Source organism: Aulonocara sp. 'chitande type north' Nkhata Bay, linkage group LG14 (genome assembly GCF_057382095.1).
Source record: "Aulonocara sp. 'chitande type north' Nkhata Bay isolate Kocher_YH1m ecotype deep benthic linkage group LG14, A_spYH_male_GT1.1, whole genome shotgun sequence".
Lineage (NCBI taxonomy): Eukaryota > Metazoa > Chordata > Actinopteri > Cichliformes > Cichlidae > Aulonocara > Aulonocara sp. 'chitande type north' Nkhata Bay.
In genome coordinates this window covers 29,579,587-29,597,822 of record NC_141357.1, presented here as the reverse complement: position 1 = coordinate 29,597,822, position 18,236 = coordinate 29,579,587, and the positions used below count along the sequence as shown (strand labels likewise).

At 40.2% G+C, this 18,236-nt stretch overlaps 1 protein-coding gene across 4 annotated transcripts; it reads left to right on the top strand.

Annotated features, from left to right (window-relative positions):
• The first annotated feature begins 122 nt into the window (after nucleotides 1-122).
• Nucleotides 123-17,761, top strand: c2cd3 (C2 domain containing 3 centriole elongation regulator). 4 transcript variants are annotated; one of them, XM_086261993.1, is made up of 33 exons: nucleotides 126-379; nucleotides 1,517-1,786; nucleotides 1,869-2,026; nucleotides 2,174-2,352; nucleotides 2,466-2,608; nucleotides 2,687-2,819; nucleotides 2,897-3,049; nucleotides 3,139-3,283; nucleotides 3,381-3,490; nucleotides 3,600-3,803; nucleotides 3,956-4,068; nucleotides 4,168-4,286; nucleotides 4,620-4,748; nucleotides 4,838-5,284; nucleotides 6,165-6,316; nucleotides 6,765-7,008; nucleotides 7,397-7,580; nucleotides 7,736-7,850; nucleotides 8,423-8,595; nucleotides 8,681-8,816; nucleotides 9,136-9,410; nucleotides 9,927-10,007; nucleotides 10,087-10,704; nucleotides 10,784-11,128; nucleotides 11,234-11,372; nucleotides 11,452-11,516; nucleotides 11,602-11,807; nucleotides 11,898-12,028; nucleotides 12,834-12,983; nucleotides 13,061-13,251; nucleotides 14,849-15,599; nucleotides 16,339-16,447; nucleotides 17,538-17,761. In XM_086261993.1, exons 1-33 carry the CDS (start codon nucleotides 328-330, stop codon nucleotides 17,673-17,675), a joined length of 6,558 nt encoding a protein of 2,185 aa, XP_086118119.1. In that variant the 5' UTR covers nucleotides 126-327; the 3' UTR covers nucleotides 17,676-17,761. The 4 variants fall into 4 exon arrangements, with proteins under 4 accessions (XP_086118120.1, XP_086118117.1, XP_086118119.1 ...); XM_086261992.1 differs by having other exon boundaries at nucleotides 7,667-7,850; XM_086261994.1 differs by lacking the exons at nucleotides 16,339-16,447; nucleotides 17,538-17,761 and adding an exon at nucleotides 14,161-14,200 and having other exon boundaries at nucleotides 123-379; nucleotides 7,667-7,850; nucleotides 14,849-15,044.
• The last annotated feature ends 475 nt before the right edge of the window (nucleotides 17,762-18,236 follow it).

Genomic DNA, 18,236 nt, shown 5'->3' with positions numbered 1-18,236 from the left:
TTGTGTAGTCGTAGTTTTCCACATTTTTATTATGAATGAATCTATTCAATAGCTCTAAAAAAAAACATCGCAGCAAAAATTAACTCACTTTCCCAGAATGCCTCTGTGAAAAGCAGCGGCAGCGGAAGCGGGGTAGTTCGTTGCTCGGGAACAGTTTTCCGCGCTGCTGTTTGTATTATGAGTGTCTGTGGGTGTGTGTGTGTGCCGCTCACTCAGCTGCGTTTAACGGATTATAAGTTAGCTGCAGAGCGATAACATGCCTGCTAACGTCTCTGACTGTGCTTTGGCCTGGCTGTTAGTTACAGTCCATGCTTACTGAGCTGAGGGATGAAGAGCAGAAAGCAGAGGTCCGCCAGAACTGCAGGCAGCAAAAAGAAAGGTAAACTCAGTTTAGCTAGCCGTTAGCTACTGTAATGTTACCGACAGCTGTCAGCCTCAGATTAGCCTCAAATGTTTACTTACTTATTAGTTACATTTCTCTATGTACTGTCTGTTTTGTATGCACTGTCTTTCAGTTTGTTTCGCCGGTCTTCACAAATCTCTTTTGTTTGTTTACGTGTAGCTCTAGCAGTCAACTTTATGCAACCTTTGTTTGTGGTTTTGTCAAAATATGCTAAAGCTAAAGGCAAAGTATACAATCTCTCTTTAAAACGGGCGCCTTCAATCGGTTTCTGTTTTATTCCTTTTTCGTTTTTGTGGTGTTTATGCATAAACAAGACTGTATTGATTTCATAAGAGATACCAAAATACTTGCTAATACATGGCAAGTTGGTGTAAGATTAAAGTACGCCTGTTTAGGCTGCTGCTGGTGGTGTAAGGCTGTGGGGATATTGTTTTGGCACACTTTGAACCCCTTAGTATGTATTTACTGAGAACTGTTTAAAAAACAAAACACAGCCTTCCTTTGTAATGTTGCTGGCCATGTCCATCCCTTTACTGAACATTGTATCCATTTTTTGATGGGTACAATGTCACAAAGCTCAAATTGTCTAATGTTGGTTTCTTGAACATGGCAAAGAGTTCATTGTACGTAACTAGCCTTCACAGTCATTAGATCTCAATCTAATAGAGCAATGGGCGATATTAAAAGAACTTATAAAATATCCATTGAACGTATAAGCATTGGTGTTTTTTGCTGTAAATTTATTTAGGTCTGATTTAAATCTCTGTGGATCTATGTTGTAACATACGACCTAACTGAAAGCCCCATATAACCAGTTATATCCCGCTGAAGTTAGAACAGTATTGTCAGTGTGATTTTTAGTTTGGGTTAAAGTAACTTTGACAGTAAAATTTTCCCTCTTTAACCTAATATTTTTCATTCGTTTAAAGAAAAACATTAGGTAAAATCTTTCAGTACATGTTTTTCTTTCTAGAGGAAGGCTTGATATAATTTGTCATATCCAATCTGTTATATTTGTCCAATGTTTTTCAAGGCAATAAAAGAAAATATAGGTAAACTGAACATCCCATTCTTTTTATTACTTTCTTTGTGTTTCCACTTTATCTCTTGCAGTCCCCAGTGATGTGTCCCCATCCACTAGTCTCCCACCTCTGGTCGAGGGCCAGCTCAGATGCTTCCTGAAGGTGACCATAGGCCGAGTTTTATGGACAGTTCACAAGCCACCATCTGCAACGTTCATCAGGCTGCGCTGGTGGGGAGAGTCGTCCGACGGTACACATTTCTTTCCCAGAGATGGATCACAGCTGGCACAGAAAACTATCAAGACCACAGCTCGCTTCCCCATCCGCTGTGGCCCAAAACAGTTCACCTCTTACCTTACAGGTAGTTAGGAGAGGTTGATGCTCTTGAGTTTGCTATGCTGCTTCGATTTCCTTTTAATCTCCATTATGCTGTTCATCAACAGATATGGGCTCTTTGGTGCTGGAAGCCCTAACTAAACCAGATCATCTGCCAGTTGCACGAGCTCAGGTCACTGGCATCTCCCGCCTGTCACTATCACAGTCAATCAGTGGATTTTACACTCTTGTATCTCCAACGTCTGAAAAGCTGGGAGAGCTACAGGTGAGTGTAGACTTAAAATCATATTTACTTGCCAAGTGCTTATTTGGATCTGAGTATTATTGGCTGTATTGAAATTGGGCTTTGCTCACTCAGTTTGTGACATTGAGGACAGTCCACATCTAAGCTTTTTCTTACACCCCTCATCAGGTAGCTCTTAGTTTGGAGCCACTGACAGAAGCTTATGACAGCAGCGGCTCCGGTCCCCACACAGACCTCAGCACCGAGCGACGACAAGTCACCCCAATGACCGTGCCCTCACAGCACAGGTTGCTTTCAGCCAACAACGGGAAAGAATCAGCCGAGAGCAGTGGCGGAAACACACCAAGGTTTAGAGTTGAATTCAAACACCTGCACAGCATCTCATATCTTGGCATACGCAGTGCCATTTTTAAATCAGAGGACAGTGATCTTACTTTATTCGTTGCTATAATATTTTCAGAGGGAAGGACCACTTATATTTCCAAAATGCACAGAGGGACGAAGAAGAGACGCTTGAAAATCAGATGCCAACAACAAACAGATCTCAGAACAGTCAAACAGCTGTGAATCCTTTAAATCAACCAACTAATGATATCATTTCAGGTTTGTTTAAGCATCCATGCATTATCAGTTTGCAGAAACGCATATCTATATTTTGAAATTTTATTTCTTTCATCTCAGTTATTCTCGACCGTGGAAACAAACTCAGAAATGCAATGGTTATATCAGCTTTGAAATCTGACACCGATAGTGCGGCGGCTCTGAAAGATACTCCACTGCTTCTACCAAAGGATAACATCCAACCTCTGCCAAAGTTAGTGTTGAAAAAAAATAGTGCTTCCTCTCTCTTACCAATTCACTTTCTGTAAGACTTTCTTCTTTTCTTTGCAGGCCCTTGTCTTCTCCTTTTGGGATGTTTCTTGAAAATATCCTTCACACTGATTTAACTCTGAAGCACTCTGATGATGTCACTGTAATCTCAGACAGTGGCTTGGACGGACCTGCTGACATAGACAACAGAGCTGTGGATCTGGTACTTGGCAGGTATCCATGTTTGAATTTATATCCAGATGCAGATGTACGATGTTGTATTTTTACTTAAAGTTTTCCCTTTTTTTCTCTTTTCTTTAAAGCTCTACTTCTGCTTTTCCTCTCTGGGATGGACAAGGCCCCTGCCCTGATTCTCTTTCTGGTCATAGCAGTGTCTGTAGCGATAGCGAGCTCAATGATCCACAGTATGATCAGAGCTTGCTGGAAAATTTGTTCTACAAAACTCCTGTAACTAGATGACTTTTATATGTTTGTTTTTTTAAATTTTGGTAAAGTAAGCTTTGTCAGTTTAACAGATTTTCTAGTATAACTGTCATTCTTTCAGATTACAGGTACCACATTAGCTGACACTGAGGAGGAGTGCCAAGGGATCGTGTCTTCAAGTAAAAATCAGGCAAAAAAGCTGACTGAGTCTGCACCCAAGATTAGTGAAGGGTGAGGGCCTTTACGTATTCTTTTTAAGTCAGAGCTAGAGCTTCTTTCAGAGGCTCAGGTTGTTCTTAGATGCATGAAATGGTTGGGAACTGTGTTTTTCTGTGTCCAGCCACAATTCAGAGAATCAGCGGTCAGGAGATGGTGGGAATATCCATTTTCTCCTGAGTGCAGAGCAGCTGACTTTGCTGAGTTCGGTGCGGCTGGCAAGAGTGACGATTGAGTCTCTGACTGTACCAGCTGGCAGCTCACCCACAACACCCAGAAAAACCTCAAATAAAGGAAAACCACTTCGGCCATTAATTGCCAGGAAATGGTTAGGAAAACATTTAAAATCTTGTTGATCATAATGCTAATAATAATTATAACGATAATAATAATAATAATGATGATGATGCAAATCACTGACTTTGTTATAAAAAATACAAACTTTTAGGGACAAAACCGTATGTCATTTTCTTCTTTTAGTACATATTTTGTTGAGTATTCGTTCCCAGTGACTTCAAATCGACATGATCGCAGTAAGGCAAGCCGAGATGGGGAAGTGACCAGAGTTGTTTCCAGTAAAGTCACAGGAAGAGGTATGACCATTGAGAATCTGCTTTAATGAAATCATCCCAAGTGAAAAGTGCTGCTTGTGGTGCTTCAGGTTTGTGACTGACAAACATTATGTTTTTTAGTGGTGAACTTCCATCATCTCTCTGTGTTTCCTGTCAACTTCAGTACAGCCACAGTTGAACAGTGGTGGAGAACTGATCTGATTTTCAAGATTTACTCACGAAAGAGTGACCAAAGGAAAGTAAGTATCTTCAGGCTGACTATTAGTAATTTGATTTTGTTGAAATTTGTCAATTATTTCATGATATGTGAGCTACTGTTTTTCTTAACAAAGGCTTTACGTTATGATTATTTTTAATTAACTGGTTGTTTTGAAGTTAAAATATTTTTGACATACACATTTTCAGACAATAACACAAGTGTGATTAAAATATTGAAGAGTCTGTTATTGTATTTCTAACATGTTCTACAAACACATGGCTGTGATTCCATTAAATATAAAAAAAGATCATTGCTGTTTTCTTTTAAATGCTCGGGTGTACTATGTGTTAAATCACTATATCCTGTGTTGCAGCCTGTTGCCATTGGTAAGGCAATTCATCCATTGCGCAGTCTGCTGCAGAACGAGCAGCTGAGTCAGTCTGTCGTGTTGCCTGTTCAGAGAGAAGGCAACAGTGAAACATGGGAGTTTGGACCTCTCAAGGCAATATATTTTCATTGGCTTGCTTCTTTTACTCAGGAAGTAATGTTTGGAAGCAACTGTCACAGAAGTAATGTTGATGTGTTTTGCAGGTTTCACTAGAACTTGGAGCACACAGTAAAGGTTTCTCCTCTGAAAAAAGTAAAAGCAAGGTGACTTGGAGAGACATGTCACCGTCACAAAGTCCTGAGAGACAGGTGAGCCTCAGAACCCAGCATGCTACCAATGGCAGAGAGGAGTTACCGGCTAGTTCTTTTGAAGAAGCCAGGCTGAATGTTTGGACACCTCAGAGACCCTCCAGGGAACCTGCTCCTATTTCCGGCTATCAAACATCTCCCCCTAAATCGTGGCAGCAGGTGGAGGAGGAACCTGAGGCCCTGCTGCATGCCTTACTCATGGTACCAGATGGGAAGAACTTCAACTGTGGGCCTCTGCAGGCTCCGAATGTTTATTTGAACTGTAAACTGTTTTGGTGTGATGAGCCGGCAAGATCTGTTGTCAGCTGGGGTCAGCCAAACCCTACGTTTAACTTTGTTCAGGTAAGTGCTGCAGGTCCATTATTCTCACCACATTTAAAGTTTGCTGCCTGGCTTTGTACGTCATTGAAATGATCTTATTTATGAAGGGAAATTACTATAATGTTTTTGCAAACTGAATCCACAAAACAAAAGACATAAAACTTACTTTTTCTCTTAAGTCTTTTTTCTGGATCTACAAAGAGTTTGCACAAAGCTGTTTTTTGTAATAAAGGAGTATATGGGAGCATTATGAGTTTTTTATTTTTGACTGTTGTTTTAAAAGCTTTACATATTGTTACATGGTTTTTTTAATATTTTATTTATGTACCTGATACTGTGCTATTCTACAAGAAACTAGTAGTAAAATTAACATAAGAATAAATTAGCATAAACTAGCATTAGAAATTATTCTGTGGCTTCACAGAGTAGTGGTTTATCTGTTTGTCTATCATGGGAAAAATCCCTGGTTGGAGACCAGGAGGAGAAACAAATCCTCTTGGGGTTCCTTCAGTAAAGGCATCTGACATAAAAATCAATGCATACATTAGTCTGTTTTACCTGGCAGGCGTTTTGTTTATTTGTTTATTCCAGAAGCTACCAGATTTGGAAGCTGTTTGTTGAATCAATTAAAACTACATGGATGCAACAAACAGACACTTCAGAATTAGTGAAAAGTAAATGTAGATTAATTAAATGTAGTAATAATAATATAATTATTATTATAATTATTATTATTATAATTATTACTTATTATTACTATTATTATTATCTTTAAAACTGTTTTATGTTCCAGGCTTTAATCCTTTTTTTTAGTCTGGCATTTTTAGTTGTCGGGATCATTGATGATTTCTCAGTGCCTGCAGCTTGATCTAAATACACTCTTTACATTTCTCTGTTTTAGGTGACACCTGTGGCCTTAACAGCTAAGCTGCTGGAGAGGATGAAGAATAATATGATGGTCATAGAAGTGTGGCAGAAGACTAGAAGCTCAGGGCAGGATCGACTCCTTGGCCTAGTTAAATTGCCTCTTCATCAGTTCTACATGTCATTCAGGTAAGATAGGTAAACAATAATATAGGATAATTATGAAATATTACAGTTGCTAGCTGGTCAGCTGACCATTTATTTGTTTGCAAAAAGTATCTCTGAGTTTTTGACTGAAGGAATTAGTTAAATGTGAATGCTACACCATTTGTGCCTGGGAATTATATTTTGATGTTTAGTTTTTTTGACTGTTCATATACCAACGCTTTGAGAACGTTATCCACTGATTAACAATTGTAATTGTTATTTAGCTGACAGTCCTATAAATTGGAATCACAATAATAATATCTGAGAGGGAAGAGCAGTGAAAACTTTTAGTATCCCAGGTTTACATACACCAAGAATGTATTGTAAAAGGCAGTTACCCTACATTCTAGTCACTAAGTGGATTCCTAAAATATATGACAAAGTATAGAACATACTAACATGTTTACTAAAATATGTCTGTCCCCTTCAGGGATCCAAAGATCACCCACCTCCTCCTGCAGGCGCAGTACCCTGTTTTAGGGGTGGACTGCTACATGCCTGTCATTGATGTGTTCTCAGGGAGCTGTAAAGGAAACCTCAGGGTTGTTTTGGCTATGGGCCAATCAGAGCAGATCGTTTCCCTCCAGCGTACGAGAGATGAAGAATATGACTCGTTGCCTCATCTTGTGAGACCAGTTCATCTGCTTGATCACCATCCACATTCACAAACAAAGGTTGGTGTTACCATTGGCTGCATAATACTTGTCAAATAGATTAGTCTGGCAGTTTTTTTTATTTTATTTTAATAGAAAGTATAGAGAAAATTCCACTTTAAATATGTGCTGGCACACAATACAGACCAAAATATAAATATAAATAAATCTGCACAATTTACATTTGTCCCTATTGAGTTTTTATGGAAACTCGCTGCAATGCTTTTTTGTTGTTGTTGTTTTTTGTTAATTTAGATCCTTAAAACCTCACAACTCATGAATGTGACTTGGTAGAATAAATATTCATGAAAACGTTAACACCAAACTTCAACACAACTTGTTTGTTCCCTTTCTTTCTCTAATGTGTTGGTATGAAAACAAACAAACATTAACTGCTCTGCTCCCTCAGGTGACTGCAGCACATGTAGAATCTATGAGAGAGCATGTTTTTGTGGTAAGGGTGGAGAGGGTCAGTGGGATGACTCCTCTGCAGTCCACAGTGTGGGGTGAGGCAGACTGCTACATCCAGTACAGCTTCCCCTGTCAGGAGGGCAACTCTGCTGCAGACATGGACCAAAACCTCATAGAGAGCAGTAAGGCCACCTAATCATTTCAAATCTTCATCATAAGATGTTTCTATTCCCTCTGAATCATTCCAAGCTTAATCACATCCCAACAGCTGTGAACCTGAAACCATTTCGTACCACCACAACGCTCTGTGTTCCTGACCCAGTGTTTGGTCACACAGAGACTCATGTGCTCCTGGCTCCCGAAGGAGTTCCTGTCCAGAGGCTGCTACTCAGCTCTCTCTCAAGGCAAGGTCTCAGCAGCGGTGGAGGCATCCAGTTTGAAGTGTGGTGCAGGTTTGTGGATGCTGTTATGTCATCCATGTATCATTTAAACTTTAATAAAATAATGAAATGATGTTTACCACAGTTAAAATGCTGATTATAAGCCTAATATTTTTACCCCAGGAATGGTAATGTTTTGGTTTCCTGTTTTAGCTGAAGTGCCCTCTGTAAAAATAGGTTTTAAACTTTACTTAAAGTTTCATTAGGTACAAGGAGCACAGAAAACTTTACTTCCTTGGCAGCTTTTGTAAATTTTGTTTCATTACATAAATCTAGTGCATTTTGTATGTTTTTAATCAGTGAGTATCACACTGTATCCTGTTAAGGAAAATACTTTATTTCTAAATGCTCAGTTGTGCATACGGTAATGATATACAGGTCTGCAGCATTACTCTTTAGTGTCTTTAGTGAAGTGATTCTCAAGCTGCATGTGTGTGTACAGACAACCAGGTGTAGTGGGGGCATGCCAGACAGAATTTTGAGATCCACTAACTTAAATCAGAATTTATGTGAAAGTAATCAGTCTTAATTGTAACTGGCTCAACTTGTTTTCTTTTTGTGATCAATATAATGTCTCTCTGTAGATATTACTATCCAAATGTGAGAGATCAGCTCGTGGCCAGAGGAATGCTTCCACTGTCCAAGCTGTGTGCCATGGTTACCATGCAGAGGCAAACTCCTGATGAGGCTCAGATGTTCTCTCTGCCCCTGATTCCCAGGACAGAGAGTCCCACAGTACACCAACCTCAGCCTTCAGGTATACACACATAATTATGCACGCATGCTAATAGGAATATATAGATACAGGCCGTATCTGAATGTTATTGCTTTTGTTTTTGTAGGACTGTTAGATGTTTGCATTCGATACAAGCACAGGCCTGTGAGACCTGAAGGACACACTGGAAGAGGAGCTGCCTCTCGAGTTGTGACACTCGTGGTTCAAGTGCACAGAGCATGTGGTCTGAAGGCTGCCGCAAGGTACATCACTATTACTGACCTCTGGACAATTTGCCTTTTTTATTTCATCTATGTATGATAAAGCTCATTAATTAGAACAGATTTTTTGTACACCTGCTCACTTTGATAAAAATATTTGGGTTAGGATGTAGGATTAAGAGCTGATGATGTGCACCAAATCTACAGTTGTTGAGACTCTGCTGTTTTATTTTTGTTCATTCTGAGATTGGTGGCAAATTTCATCTGATCAAAATAAAAGTATTCGCTCATTTCTTCTTTATGTGTATTGAAACCATAATGCCCAAATTAGTATTTAGAAATACTGCCTCTGCTATTTCAGGATATTATCAGAACAAGATGAGAGGTTCAGCTACTTTGTCGGCGTTGGTTTGAACACTTTCATCACAGTCCAGCTTTCTTTCTTGCCCGAGAGTGAAAGGAGGTGCACCCGCACAGCAGCAAAGGCTTTCTGCCCCGAGTTCGACCACCACATGGAGGTGTCCTGTGATCTGCTTGCTCAGACCAGCAGCGGAGAAACCTTCAGCCTTGCTGAGCAGCTGGAACAGGCTTCTGCTGTCTTCACTGTGTGGAACCGAGACAATCGTAAAAGTTTAAGTGAGCTCAGTGCACTCTTTGTGAAATGAGGTTACTCTTACATTTAACTTGCCTAAAGTATATTATGTTACAGTTTTCTGATTATGTTTAACTTGAGACCATTAATCATTTATTTTACTTTTTATTTATCTTTTCTTTACCCATCAGTGGAGCCTTAAAGAAATTGTCATAGTTTTTTTTTTTATATTATATCATATACACCCGTGCAATAACTGACTGATCTAGATATTAAGAATCGTCATGAATGTTAGCCCTAGTTTGTGAATATTTTTCGTTATACACCATTTAACAGTGAGACAAACATCAATGCGTTGGAAAAGTTTGTAAAAGAGCTGATCCAGGATGGGACATTGGAGGATACCTTTGCTTTTTGGCAGCATAATGTCAAGTTAAAAAACAAACAAACATGTATTTAAAATTTTTGAAACATTATTGTGTAAAAAATTTATTAGCAGTATTTGTTTCTAATATTGTCCTTTTTTTTTTTTTTTTTTTTTTTTTTTTTTTCTTTTGTAGGTGTGAACGTTTCCAAATCTAAAGATTTAATGTTGGGGACTGTGAAAATACCTCTGTCTGAGCTCATCAACAAAAGAACAGGTATGTTGGGCTTAAAATAGTTAAAGCAGTTATTTTTTGTTAAGACTTTGTCAGAGTTTTTCTTTTTCCACATATGTAGGTATTTCTGGCTGGTTTGGAGTTTATATAAGTCTTGAAGCAAGTTCTTCTCAGCACCAGCACATCTTGGTCGGAGGCCTAGAGCTTTCCATTAGCTTCGCTCACCACTCTGATAGAGAAAGGGTCATTAAAGCTGCTCAGGGTTTAGGCTGGGAAAATACCCTGACTGACAGTTCCATGATGCAGGATGAAGAAGAACTGTTTGAAGAGAGCATGAGAAAACTCTCGCTGACCTTTACCATGCCTAGAGTGTGGCTACCCATCCACTGTTTGCTGCTACCTGGGCACAGTGAGCTGCTGCGCTCCACCTACTGCTACATCAGGTACAAGTTCTATGACCGAGACGCCTTCTGTTCTCACCTGAAACACCCATCTGCTGATGAAGGCGCAGGGGAAGACAAGGCCACAGTGAGTTTTGAAGGAAGTAGGACTGTTGAACTGAGACGTACGCAGCCTTTAATGTGGTATCTAAGGGAGGAGAAGCTGGAGGTGCAGGTGTGGGTTGCCTTTAAGAAAAATAAAACCAGAAGGCCCAGTGACACAGACCGACTGGTGGGCTCAGCATTCGTCGATCTGTCCTCGCTTGCAAAGACTTCCAAGCAGAAGCTGACGCTAAGTGGTATGAAATAACTGCTCAGCAATGCTTTAGTAAAATCGTCTCCATATTTCAGAGTGTAATAAATTTTGTATTTTCACAGGAGTGTACCCTCTGTTCAGGCGCTCAGCAGCAGATCTACAAGGAGCAGCTCTCAGGGTACACGTCACCTTGACAGGCGGTTCAGATCCAGGAGAAATACCTACTGGAGCTGAGACTCAGGTGGACTCTGACAGTCAGGAAGAACTGGTATCAGAGGACATGGAAGAAAGAGATCAAGTCCTTTCTCCATCTACACTCAGAAAATCATCAGCACAGAGCAAACACAAGTATAAATCCTCCAGAGCCACTCCAGACATCTCATCTGTGCAGCACACGGAACAGAGTACAGATGAATCTTTCCCTGTGACAGTCACAGTGGATCGGGCCATGCACCTGAACCTGAAAGGTGTGACCTGATGTCTTGTGCCTTTTTTTTTTCTAAAAAAAAGAAAGCAAAACAGAAACAAAACGTACAGTTCACTAACAACAACATGTTTGTCTTTTCCATCAGGCTGTCCCCTCGCAGAACGCAGTGAAGGGATGCCATGTTGCTGTGTTTCATACGCCACTGCTGACTCTGCTGAACCAGTGTCCACGGCTGTGATAGCTAACACAGACTCCCCTGTGTGGGACCATCAGCACGAGTGCAGGTTGAATAACTTCACAGACCTCAACTTAAATAACCTACTGATCAAACATCAGGCTAATGTGTTTGTTTCAAATTTCCAGGCTATCAAAGCAGCTCCTGGTTGATCCACAACAATCCCTTGTGTTTAAAGTCTGGCATAAAGGAGGTACAGGAGCTGTTTCACCCCGTTGTTTGTGTTGCTTTAATGTTTTTGAAGGATTAATTTATTCATTTTCATTTTGCTTCCATAGAGCTGGACAGGGTGATTGGATTTGCCTCTGTAGACCTGTCCCCTTTAGTCTGTGGCTTCCCATCAGTGTGCGGTTGGTACAACATCACAGACTTTGGCGGCCAGTGTCACGGCCAGCTTAAAGTGTCCATCACTCCACTGAAGGGGGTCCAAGATTTACGCTGGCAGAGACTATCTGTGAGTGAAGAAGCTGCCAAAAACTCATTGGTGAGAGAACTCAGACTGCTTGAACAGATTTTTTTACTCTTGATGGCTTTCTCAAAATTTGAAACAAACCAGAAGGTGTTTGTCTGGCAGGGTTTGTTCCAGGCCTTTCCTCTCAGCTACCAGACTACAGCCACATACAGCAGCTTTCCCTCTCACATCAGCAGGTTCCCTGAGCAGAAGATCTCATCACCCAACCACACGGACAGGCTGTTCTCTGAAAGGTTTTTATTCACACCATGGTTGTGCCGATCATCTGTTAGAATATTTGCAGCCAGTAAGGCAATGGAAGATGTTCATCAGCTGTGTTTCATCATTTTTGTGGTCCTTATTCCTGAGATCCAGTCTCATAAATGTGTATCACTTAGTTTAGACACATTGAGGACTGAAAAACATTAGGGCAGGTTTTTGTATATCTACAGTAAGTAAGTAAGCCTTAAGCCTCCCCTCATTTCTTTGTATTTTGCCATGAAAATCAGAAATATGTGCAGCGATTTGTTGAAACGTATAAATCTGGAAACAAACAATTAAGCATTTAGGCAAAAAAACAGTTTTAACATTGGTGACACAGTTTAGTTTAGTTTCCACTTCTTGTGTAAAATAAAATAATATTTTACAAAAATAAAATTAAAAAAACACTGGTCTCTGAAAATGATATGGACTGAAAATGAGTTTAAAGCAGCCAATGTCCTCCAAAAACCTTCAGAAAGTCTGGAGAACTATTGCACAAGACCACTTCAAAAAATTACAAGTCTGACCCCTTTGGAAACAAAATACAAATAAATGAGTGTAGTGTAAGTACTGTGTATAATACTGTGTTTGTGCAATGGGGATTAATTCGTTTTCCTGTCACAAAATGTCAACAAAACAAAAGAACACAAGCGTCTGCTATCAGATTATTTTAAACATTGGTATTGGCACAGAACTGGTGCTTTGCAGAACCGGTCCTTGCATAGTTTTATTCATTGCCACATGCTACAATATAAAGTCTGCAACTGTATTTATATGTTATTGTAATGACTGCTGCAGGTCCAGTGAGAGTGACCGTCATTCTGAGCACATGGACAATGTACGCCTGTACCATCAAAGTCTGCAGGAGCAAACAGCGTCTCAGTCCTTTCACAGCAGCAGTGCAGGTGACATCAATCCTTCCAGCTCGATCCTGTTCTCAGCACTCAGGTACCAGTTTATGGACACTGCATTGTTTAACCATTTATGACTGATGCAGAGCCTGAGCTTTGTTTCTTTTCTTACAGGAAAAAACTGAGCGAGCTTGACAACATTCAGAAATATTTCAGCCGCAAACTTTCAACTCCTACATTCCCACCTATGCCAGAGCAGGAAAGTCACAATAAACATGAGAAACGGAGGGACTCGGAGTACAGCTCATCTCAGCTTCTACTAAAGTCAAACCAGTTAGTCGGAGAAGTCCACAACATCATCAGTGGTGAGTTCATCCATTTACTGCTAAGGTCCTAGAGGACGTTGTGGTCAACCAGTTAACTGCTGCTCTGGATCAGCACAGCATTCTTGACCACTTTCAATCAGGTTTTTGTAGATTTCATTGAATTGAAATGGCTCTTCTGAGAGTATCACATGACATTTTGAGGCCGAGCAACAGGGGAAACTGTTCTCTGCTGCTCAGGTTGGACCTTACCTCAGTTTTTGATACAGCTGAACGTTTCATTCTGCTTAATAGGCTGAAGTACTAGGTTGGTATATCAGTATCTGGTTGGAGGGATTCTCTTCATACCCGTCTGACAGATCATTTTCTGTAGCTACTTCAAAGCACAGATCTCCCCTTATCCAGTTCATTTTGGTGTACTTCAAGGTTTCTGTTTTGGGGCCTCTGCTGTTTTTATTGTATTTGGTCCCCCTTGGGCACATTCTGTCAACCTTTAAGGGCATCTCTTATCTCTGCTCTGCAGATGATAATTGGTTCTACACCTCATTTCACCCAAATGAAATTTGAAAACTTAGCAGTTTATTGAAGTGCCTAGACACTGTTAAACAGTGGATGGCAGGCAGTTCTCTTCAGCTAAATCAAGAGAAAAATGAAATAATTAGAACCTCTTGGTTCTTTGGCAAACTTGGAGAGCTTTTCACAGACAGACACCAGGTTATACCAGAGGGCTTCTACTAACATATGTCTATGGCAGGCCCCTGAGGTTCTGTGACCAGGGCCTGCTGATGGTGCCCAATACTAAGCTGAAAACAAAAGGAGACAGATTCTTCTGTTTAGTGGCCCACAGACTCAAGACTTAAGATCGGTGGACTCTTTTAAAAGCCAGTTAAAAACAAAACTTTTTAAATCTGCTTTTTATTAATTTCTCTTGTTTTGCTTTTTTATGCATAGTTGGCAGAGTTGGTAGAGCAGGTCACCTCCTAACCAGAAGGTTGGTGGTTCGGTCCTAGTATGCTCCAGTCTGCATGCCAAATAACCTTAGGCAAGATGCTAACCCCAGCTTGCTCTCCAATGCATCCATCGGAGTGTGGATGTGTGTATGAATGTTAGTTAGACAGAACTAAAAAACTTAAGAAAAGAGAAAAGTGCTTGTGTGATTGGGTGAATGAACGAGTTGTGTAAAGCGCTTTGAGTGCTCAGAATAGAAAAGCCCTATATAAGAACCAGTCCATTTATTATAATAATAATAATAATAATAATAATAATAATAATAATAATAATAATAATAATAATAATAATGGATTGCATTTATATAGCACTTTTCGGGCCCTCAAAGCGCTTTACAATTCCACTATTCATTAACTCTCACATTCACACACTGGTGGAGGCAGCTACAGTTGTAGTCACAGCTGCCCTGGGGCAGACTGACAGTCTTCTGCTGCTTGTTATTTAAATGAGCTCATTGTACAGTTTTTCTCATATCCCATTATATTTATTTTATATGCAAATTACATTTATGTTATTAACTTCTTCTGTGTGAGCCAGACAAAACTAAAAAGATTCAGCTTTGGGTTTAGACACATGTTGCATGCATGTGTGTTTCTCAAACCCTTCAAACTTTGTCTGTCTCTTTACACAGGTCTACAACGACACCGCTTGGAAACAATTCCTTCAAACCCACAGAGTAGCTCAACAGTGTCACCTGTTGGAGACAGCAATACACAAGCAATCACTGAGAGATCGTCCAGTCCTCACAGAGTTTCACATTGTTCCCCAGAAGTCACGTCTCCTCTGTCATTTACACCAGCAGAAGTGTCTGAGGACCTCACAGACTCTGAGCCTGAGGAAGAAAAGGACAGACGAAGTGGCAAGGCTAAAATGACTGAGAGTGATGAAGAAGAAACAGGTTGCAGAGAGGAAGAGGACGATGATGTGGATGAGCAGACAGATGAGGATTATGAGGAGGTTGTAGTGAAGCTGAGGCCTTTAAATGAGGTGACCTCATTAACAGACAAAACTAGTCCCTGGACCAGCATCTTGTCAGATCCTGAATTGGCCTCTCTGGAGAGCCTGGAGGGACCAGAGTACCTGGACCTGAGTGAAGATGAGGGCAAGAAGGAACTGCTGGTAGATATGGAATCGGGTCACCCCAGTGGGAAGCACAGGGAAGAGGAAAGTGAAGACGACTGCAGCTTAAATGGTTCCACAGGAGATGCTTCAGATCTGGAGAGAGGTGATGAAACGTCGCAACATGCTGGAGGTGAAAGACAACAACAAGAACTAAACAGCCCTAACAAGAAGTCACATGACACAGATTCATCACCAGCCAAACAGCACACCACAGACACCCACAGTGTTTCCGCCTCCTCAGACGAGCCACACCTCCAACGGTATCTTTAAATGTGTTTCATGATTCATTTGTGGCCGTTAGGTTATGCTGTTGGTTTTTGCTTTTCTGAGCCAGTTCAAATCAGTGATTCATTATAAAACTTGTGTTAGGTGTGTAAATGCTTCATCTTGTGTGGCGTCTTTAGGGTTTTATTTCAACATTCATCTCAACAATCTAGACATAAGGAGACTGACAGGTGGAAGTGCGAAAACATTCCTGCTGAGCAGGCTGAACATAAACTCACACACACTAAATCCCATGTGGTTGCTCACAGTCTGTGTAATAATGAATAATAATAATGGATTAGATTTATATAGCACTTTTCAAGGCACTCAAAGCGCTTTACAATTCCACTATTCATTCACTCTCACATTCACACACTCGTGGAGGCAAGCTACAGTTGTAACCACAGCTGCCCTGGGGCAGACTGACAGAAGCGAGGCTGCCATATCGCGCCATCGGCCCCTCTGGCCATCACCAGTAGGCGGTAGGTGAAGTGTCTTGCCCAAGGACACAACGACCAGGACTGAGAGCCCGGGGATCGAACCGGCAACCTTCAGATGCACTTCCCCTTAATATAGTTTTCCCGTGGAGGTCAAACAGATATTTTTTTTGTTTTGTTTTTCTGAACATTTACTTTCATGTTTTTGGGGAGTGTTTAAACACAGTTCCCCTCCTCTTCAGTTGTAACTGCCTCAAAACACACTGAGAACGTGTTTTCTTTAACTTTATCCATTAAGCTCTGTTCCTGCAGAGGTTCTAAACTTCTTCCTCCCCTCCCACCAACTGGAGGCGTCGATGAGAGCTATACGTTTAGCACCCACGTTCTCCCAGGCATCCAGCAACCCGGTGAGTGTTTGTCCACGGGCAGTGCTTTTGGCCGTCACGCCTGCTTATATGTTCACTCTCTCCACTCCTGTTACTTTTACAGTGGTGTTAGAGATTAACCTTTACCTTTGATGTATCTGTTCATGTTTGCATAATTTAATGATTTTGCAAATATACTTGCCCAACCTTCTGTACACACAGTGTTATGAATAATCTTTCGCATGATGTGTGATGTGCGTGATGCCAGACTGACATTCGGTGTAATTTAACACTCAGTTCTGCAGCACTAACAGGTTGACTTTCTCTGATCTCATTCACAGTGTTTGCCCAGCATTTAAATGTTGGGGTTTTTTTGTTTTGTTTTTTAAACCAACAACACATTTTTGTATTTTTGCAAACTTTGGATGTGATTAAGTAAAAAGTATGAATTCTAAAACCACTGATTGGATCTCTCTTCTAATGCAATTGATCATTTTAATGCAATTTAAAACAAACAAAAATAATAAATCAAATACAGCTTTATTGTCAAAAACCATATGTACATTCCATACACAAGAATTTGAAATTGAAACGGTCCCACGGCCCTCAGTGTACACTAAAACAATATAAAGATAAAAATAAAATAAAAGTCTTATATACAACACAATATAATACTGCAGTACAATACAATAAGATGCTGTCACATGCAAAAAAGAAGAATCAATGGAGATGACTGTCACTCCTGTTTTTTAATTTTACAACTTTTTGAAGAGCACAATAAAACAGAGAAGTTGAGAGTTAGAACTTATTTGGAGAGGTGGTGTGACTGTTGGCACCACCTCTCCTCCCTGCATGATGACGAGACCTTTCAAAGAAACTAGTTCAGGCATGCCATTTGTTGCTGATACATGCAGCTGACAGTCTCACAACATGAAGGCTAACCAAACAAAGGTTTGTTGTGTGTGAATTGTGAGTCATATAATCACAAAAAAAGATTCAGATCAATTAACTTATTTGTCTTCAGCCTCCCCTGCAACTAAGCTGTCTTGGTACACTGTGTGCTAGCAGTTCAGAACTTGTGTTTTTTTTTTTTAGTTTTTTTTTTTTTAACTTTAACGCTTCATGTTTTCAGGACCAGAACTCATCGGTTCACAGCGCCCCACCTCCCAGAGGCCCTCGGCAGCGTCCCAACATGTCACCGTCATCCATGAAGAAAGAGACGGAGAGAATAGCAAAAATTTTTGCAGCTCACTTTGATGAGACTAATTAGAGACGTTTGGTTTCAGCCTGCAACAATAATCATGTATATTAAATGTAACATGTTGTATTTTTATAAATAAATATTAACCATTTTCACTACTGAAGTTTTTTTTTTTGTTGTTTTTGTTTTTTTAAATGTTTTATTGAAGCTGAATGTCTGCAGGCTGGTGGCCACAAGTTTTGGTGATGTAACTGTTTCAGGTTCTCTCTTGAATAAGACAGCTGTGTATGTTAATTTCATGTTTTTGGGTTTCCCATCATGTTGATTTGTTAAAGAAATAAAACATTGAAGTTCAGTTTAAAAATGCCATTGCTAGTCCACATCACCTCTTCACCTCATTATAGTAGCTGACATAACAGAAGGGCACCTGTACATATGTGTGGGTATTTATATGAGAAATGTGATACACGTAATTGGCATCAAATAAAAAAAATGCAAAAATGAGGCATAAGTCAGGATAACTGGGAATATTTATGGAATATGTGGTGGCAGTTAAAGTTGAACGTTTCGTTGATAATAAACAACTATATAAAAGATAAACAAATATGGAAGAGTGGGGAGGTGTGATCT

Coding starts and splice junctions, on each gene's coding strand:
- c2cd3 (XM_086261991.1), top strand. CDS start 328: ATGAAGAGCAGAAAGCAGAGGTCCGCCAGAACTGCAGGCAGCAAAAAG. Junction 2,027..2,173: donor AAAAGCTGGGAGAGCTACAG/GTGAGTGTAGAC, acceptor ACCCCTCATCAG/GTAGCTCTTAGTTTGGAGCC. Junction 4,287..4,619: donor GAAAGAGTGACCAAAGGAAA/GTAAGTATCTTC, acceptor CCTGTGTTGCAG/CCTGTTGCCATTGGTAAGGC.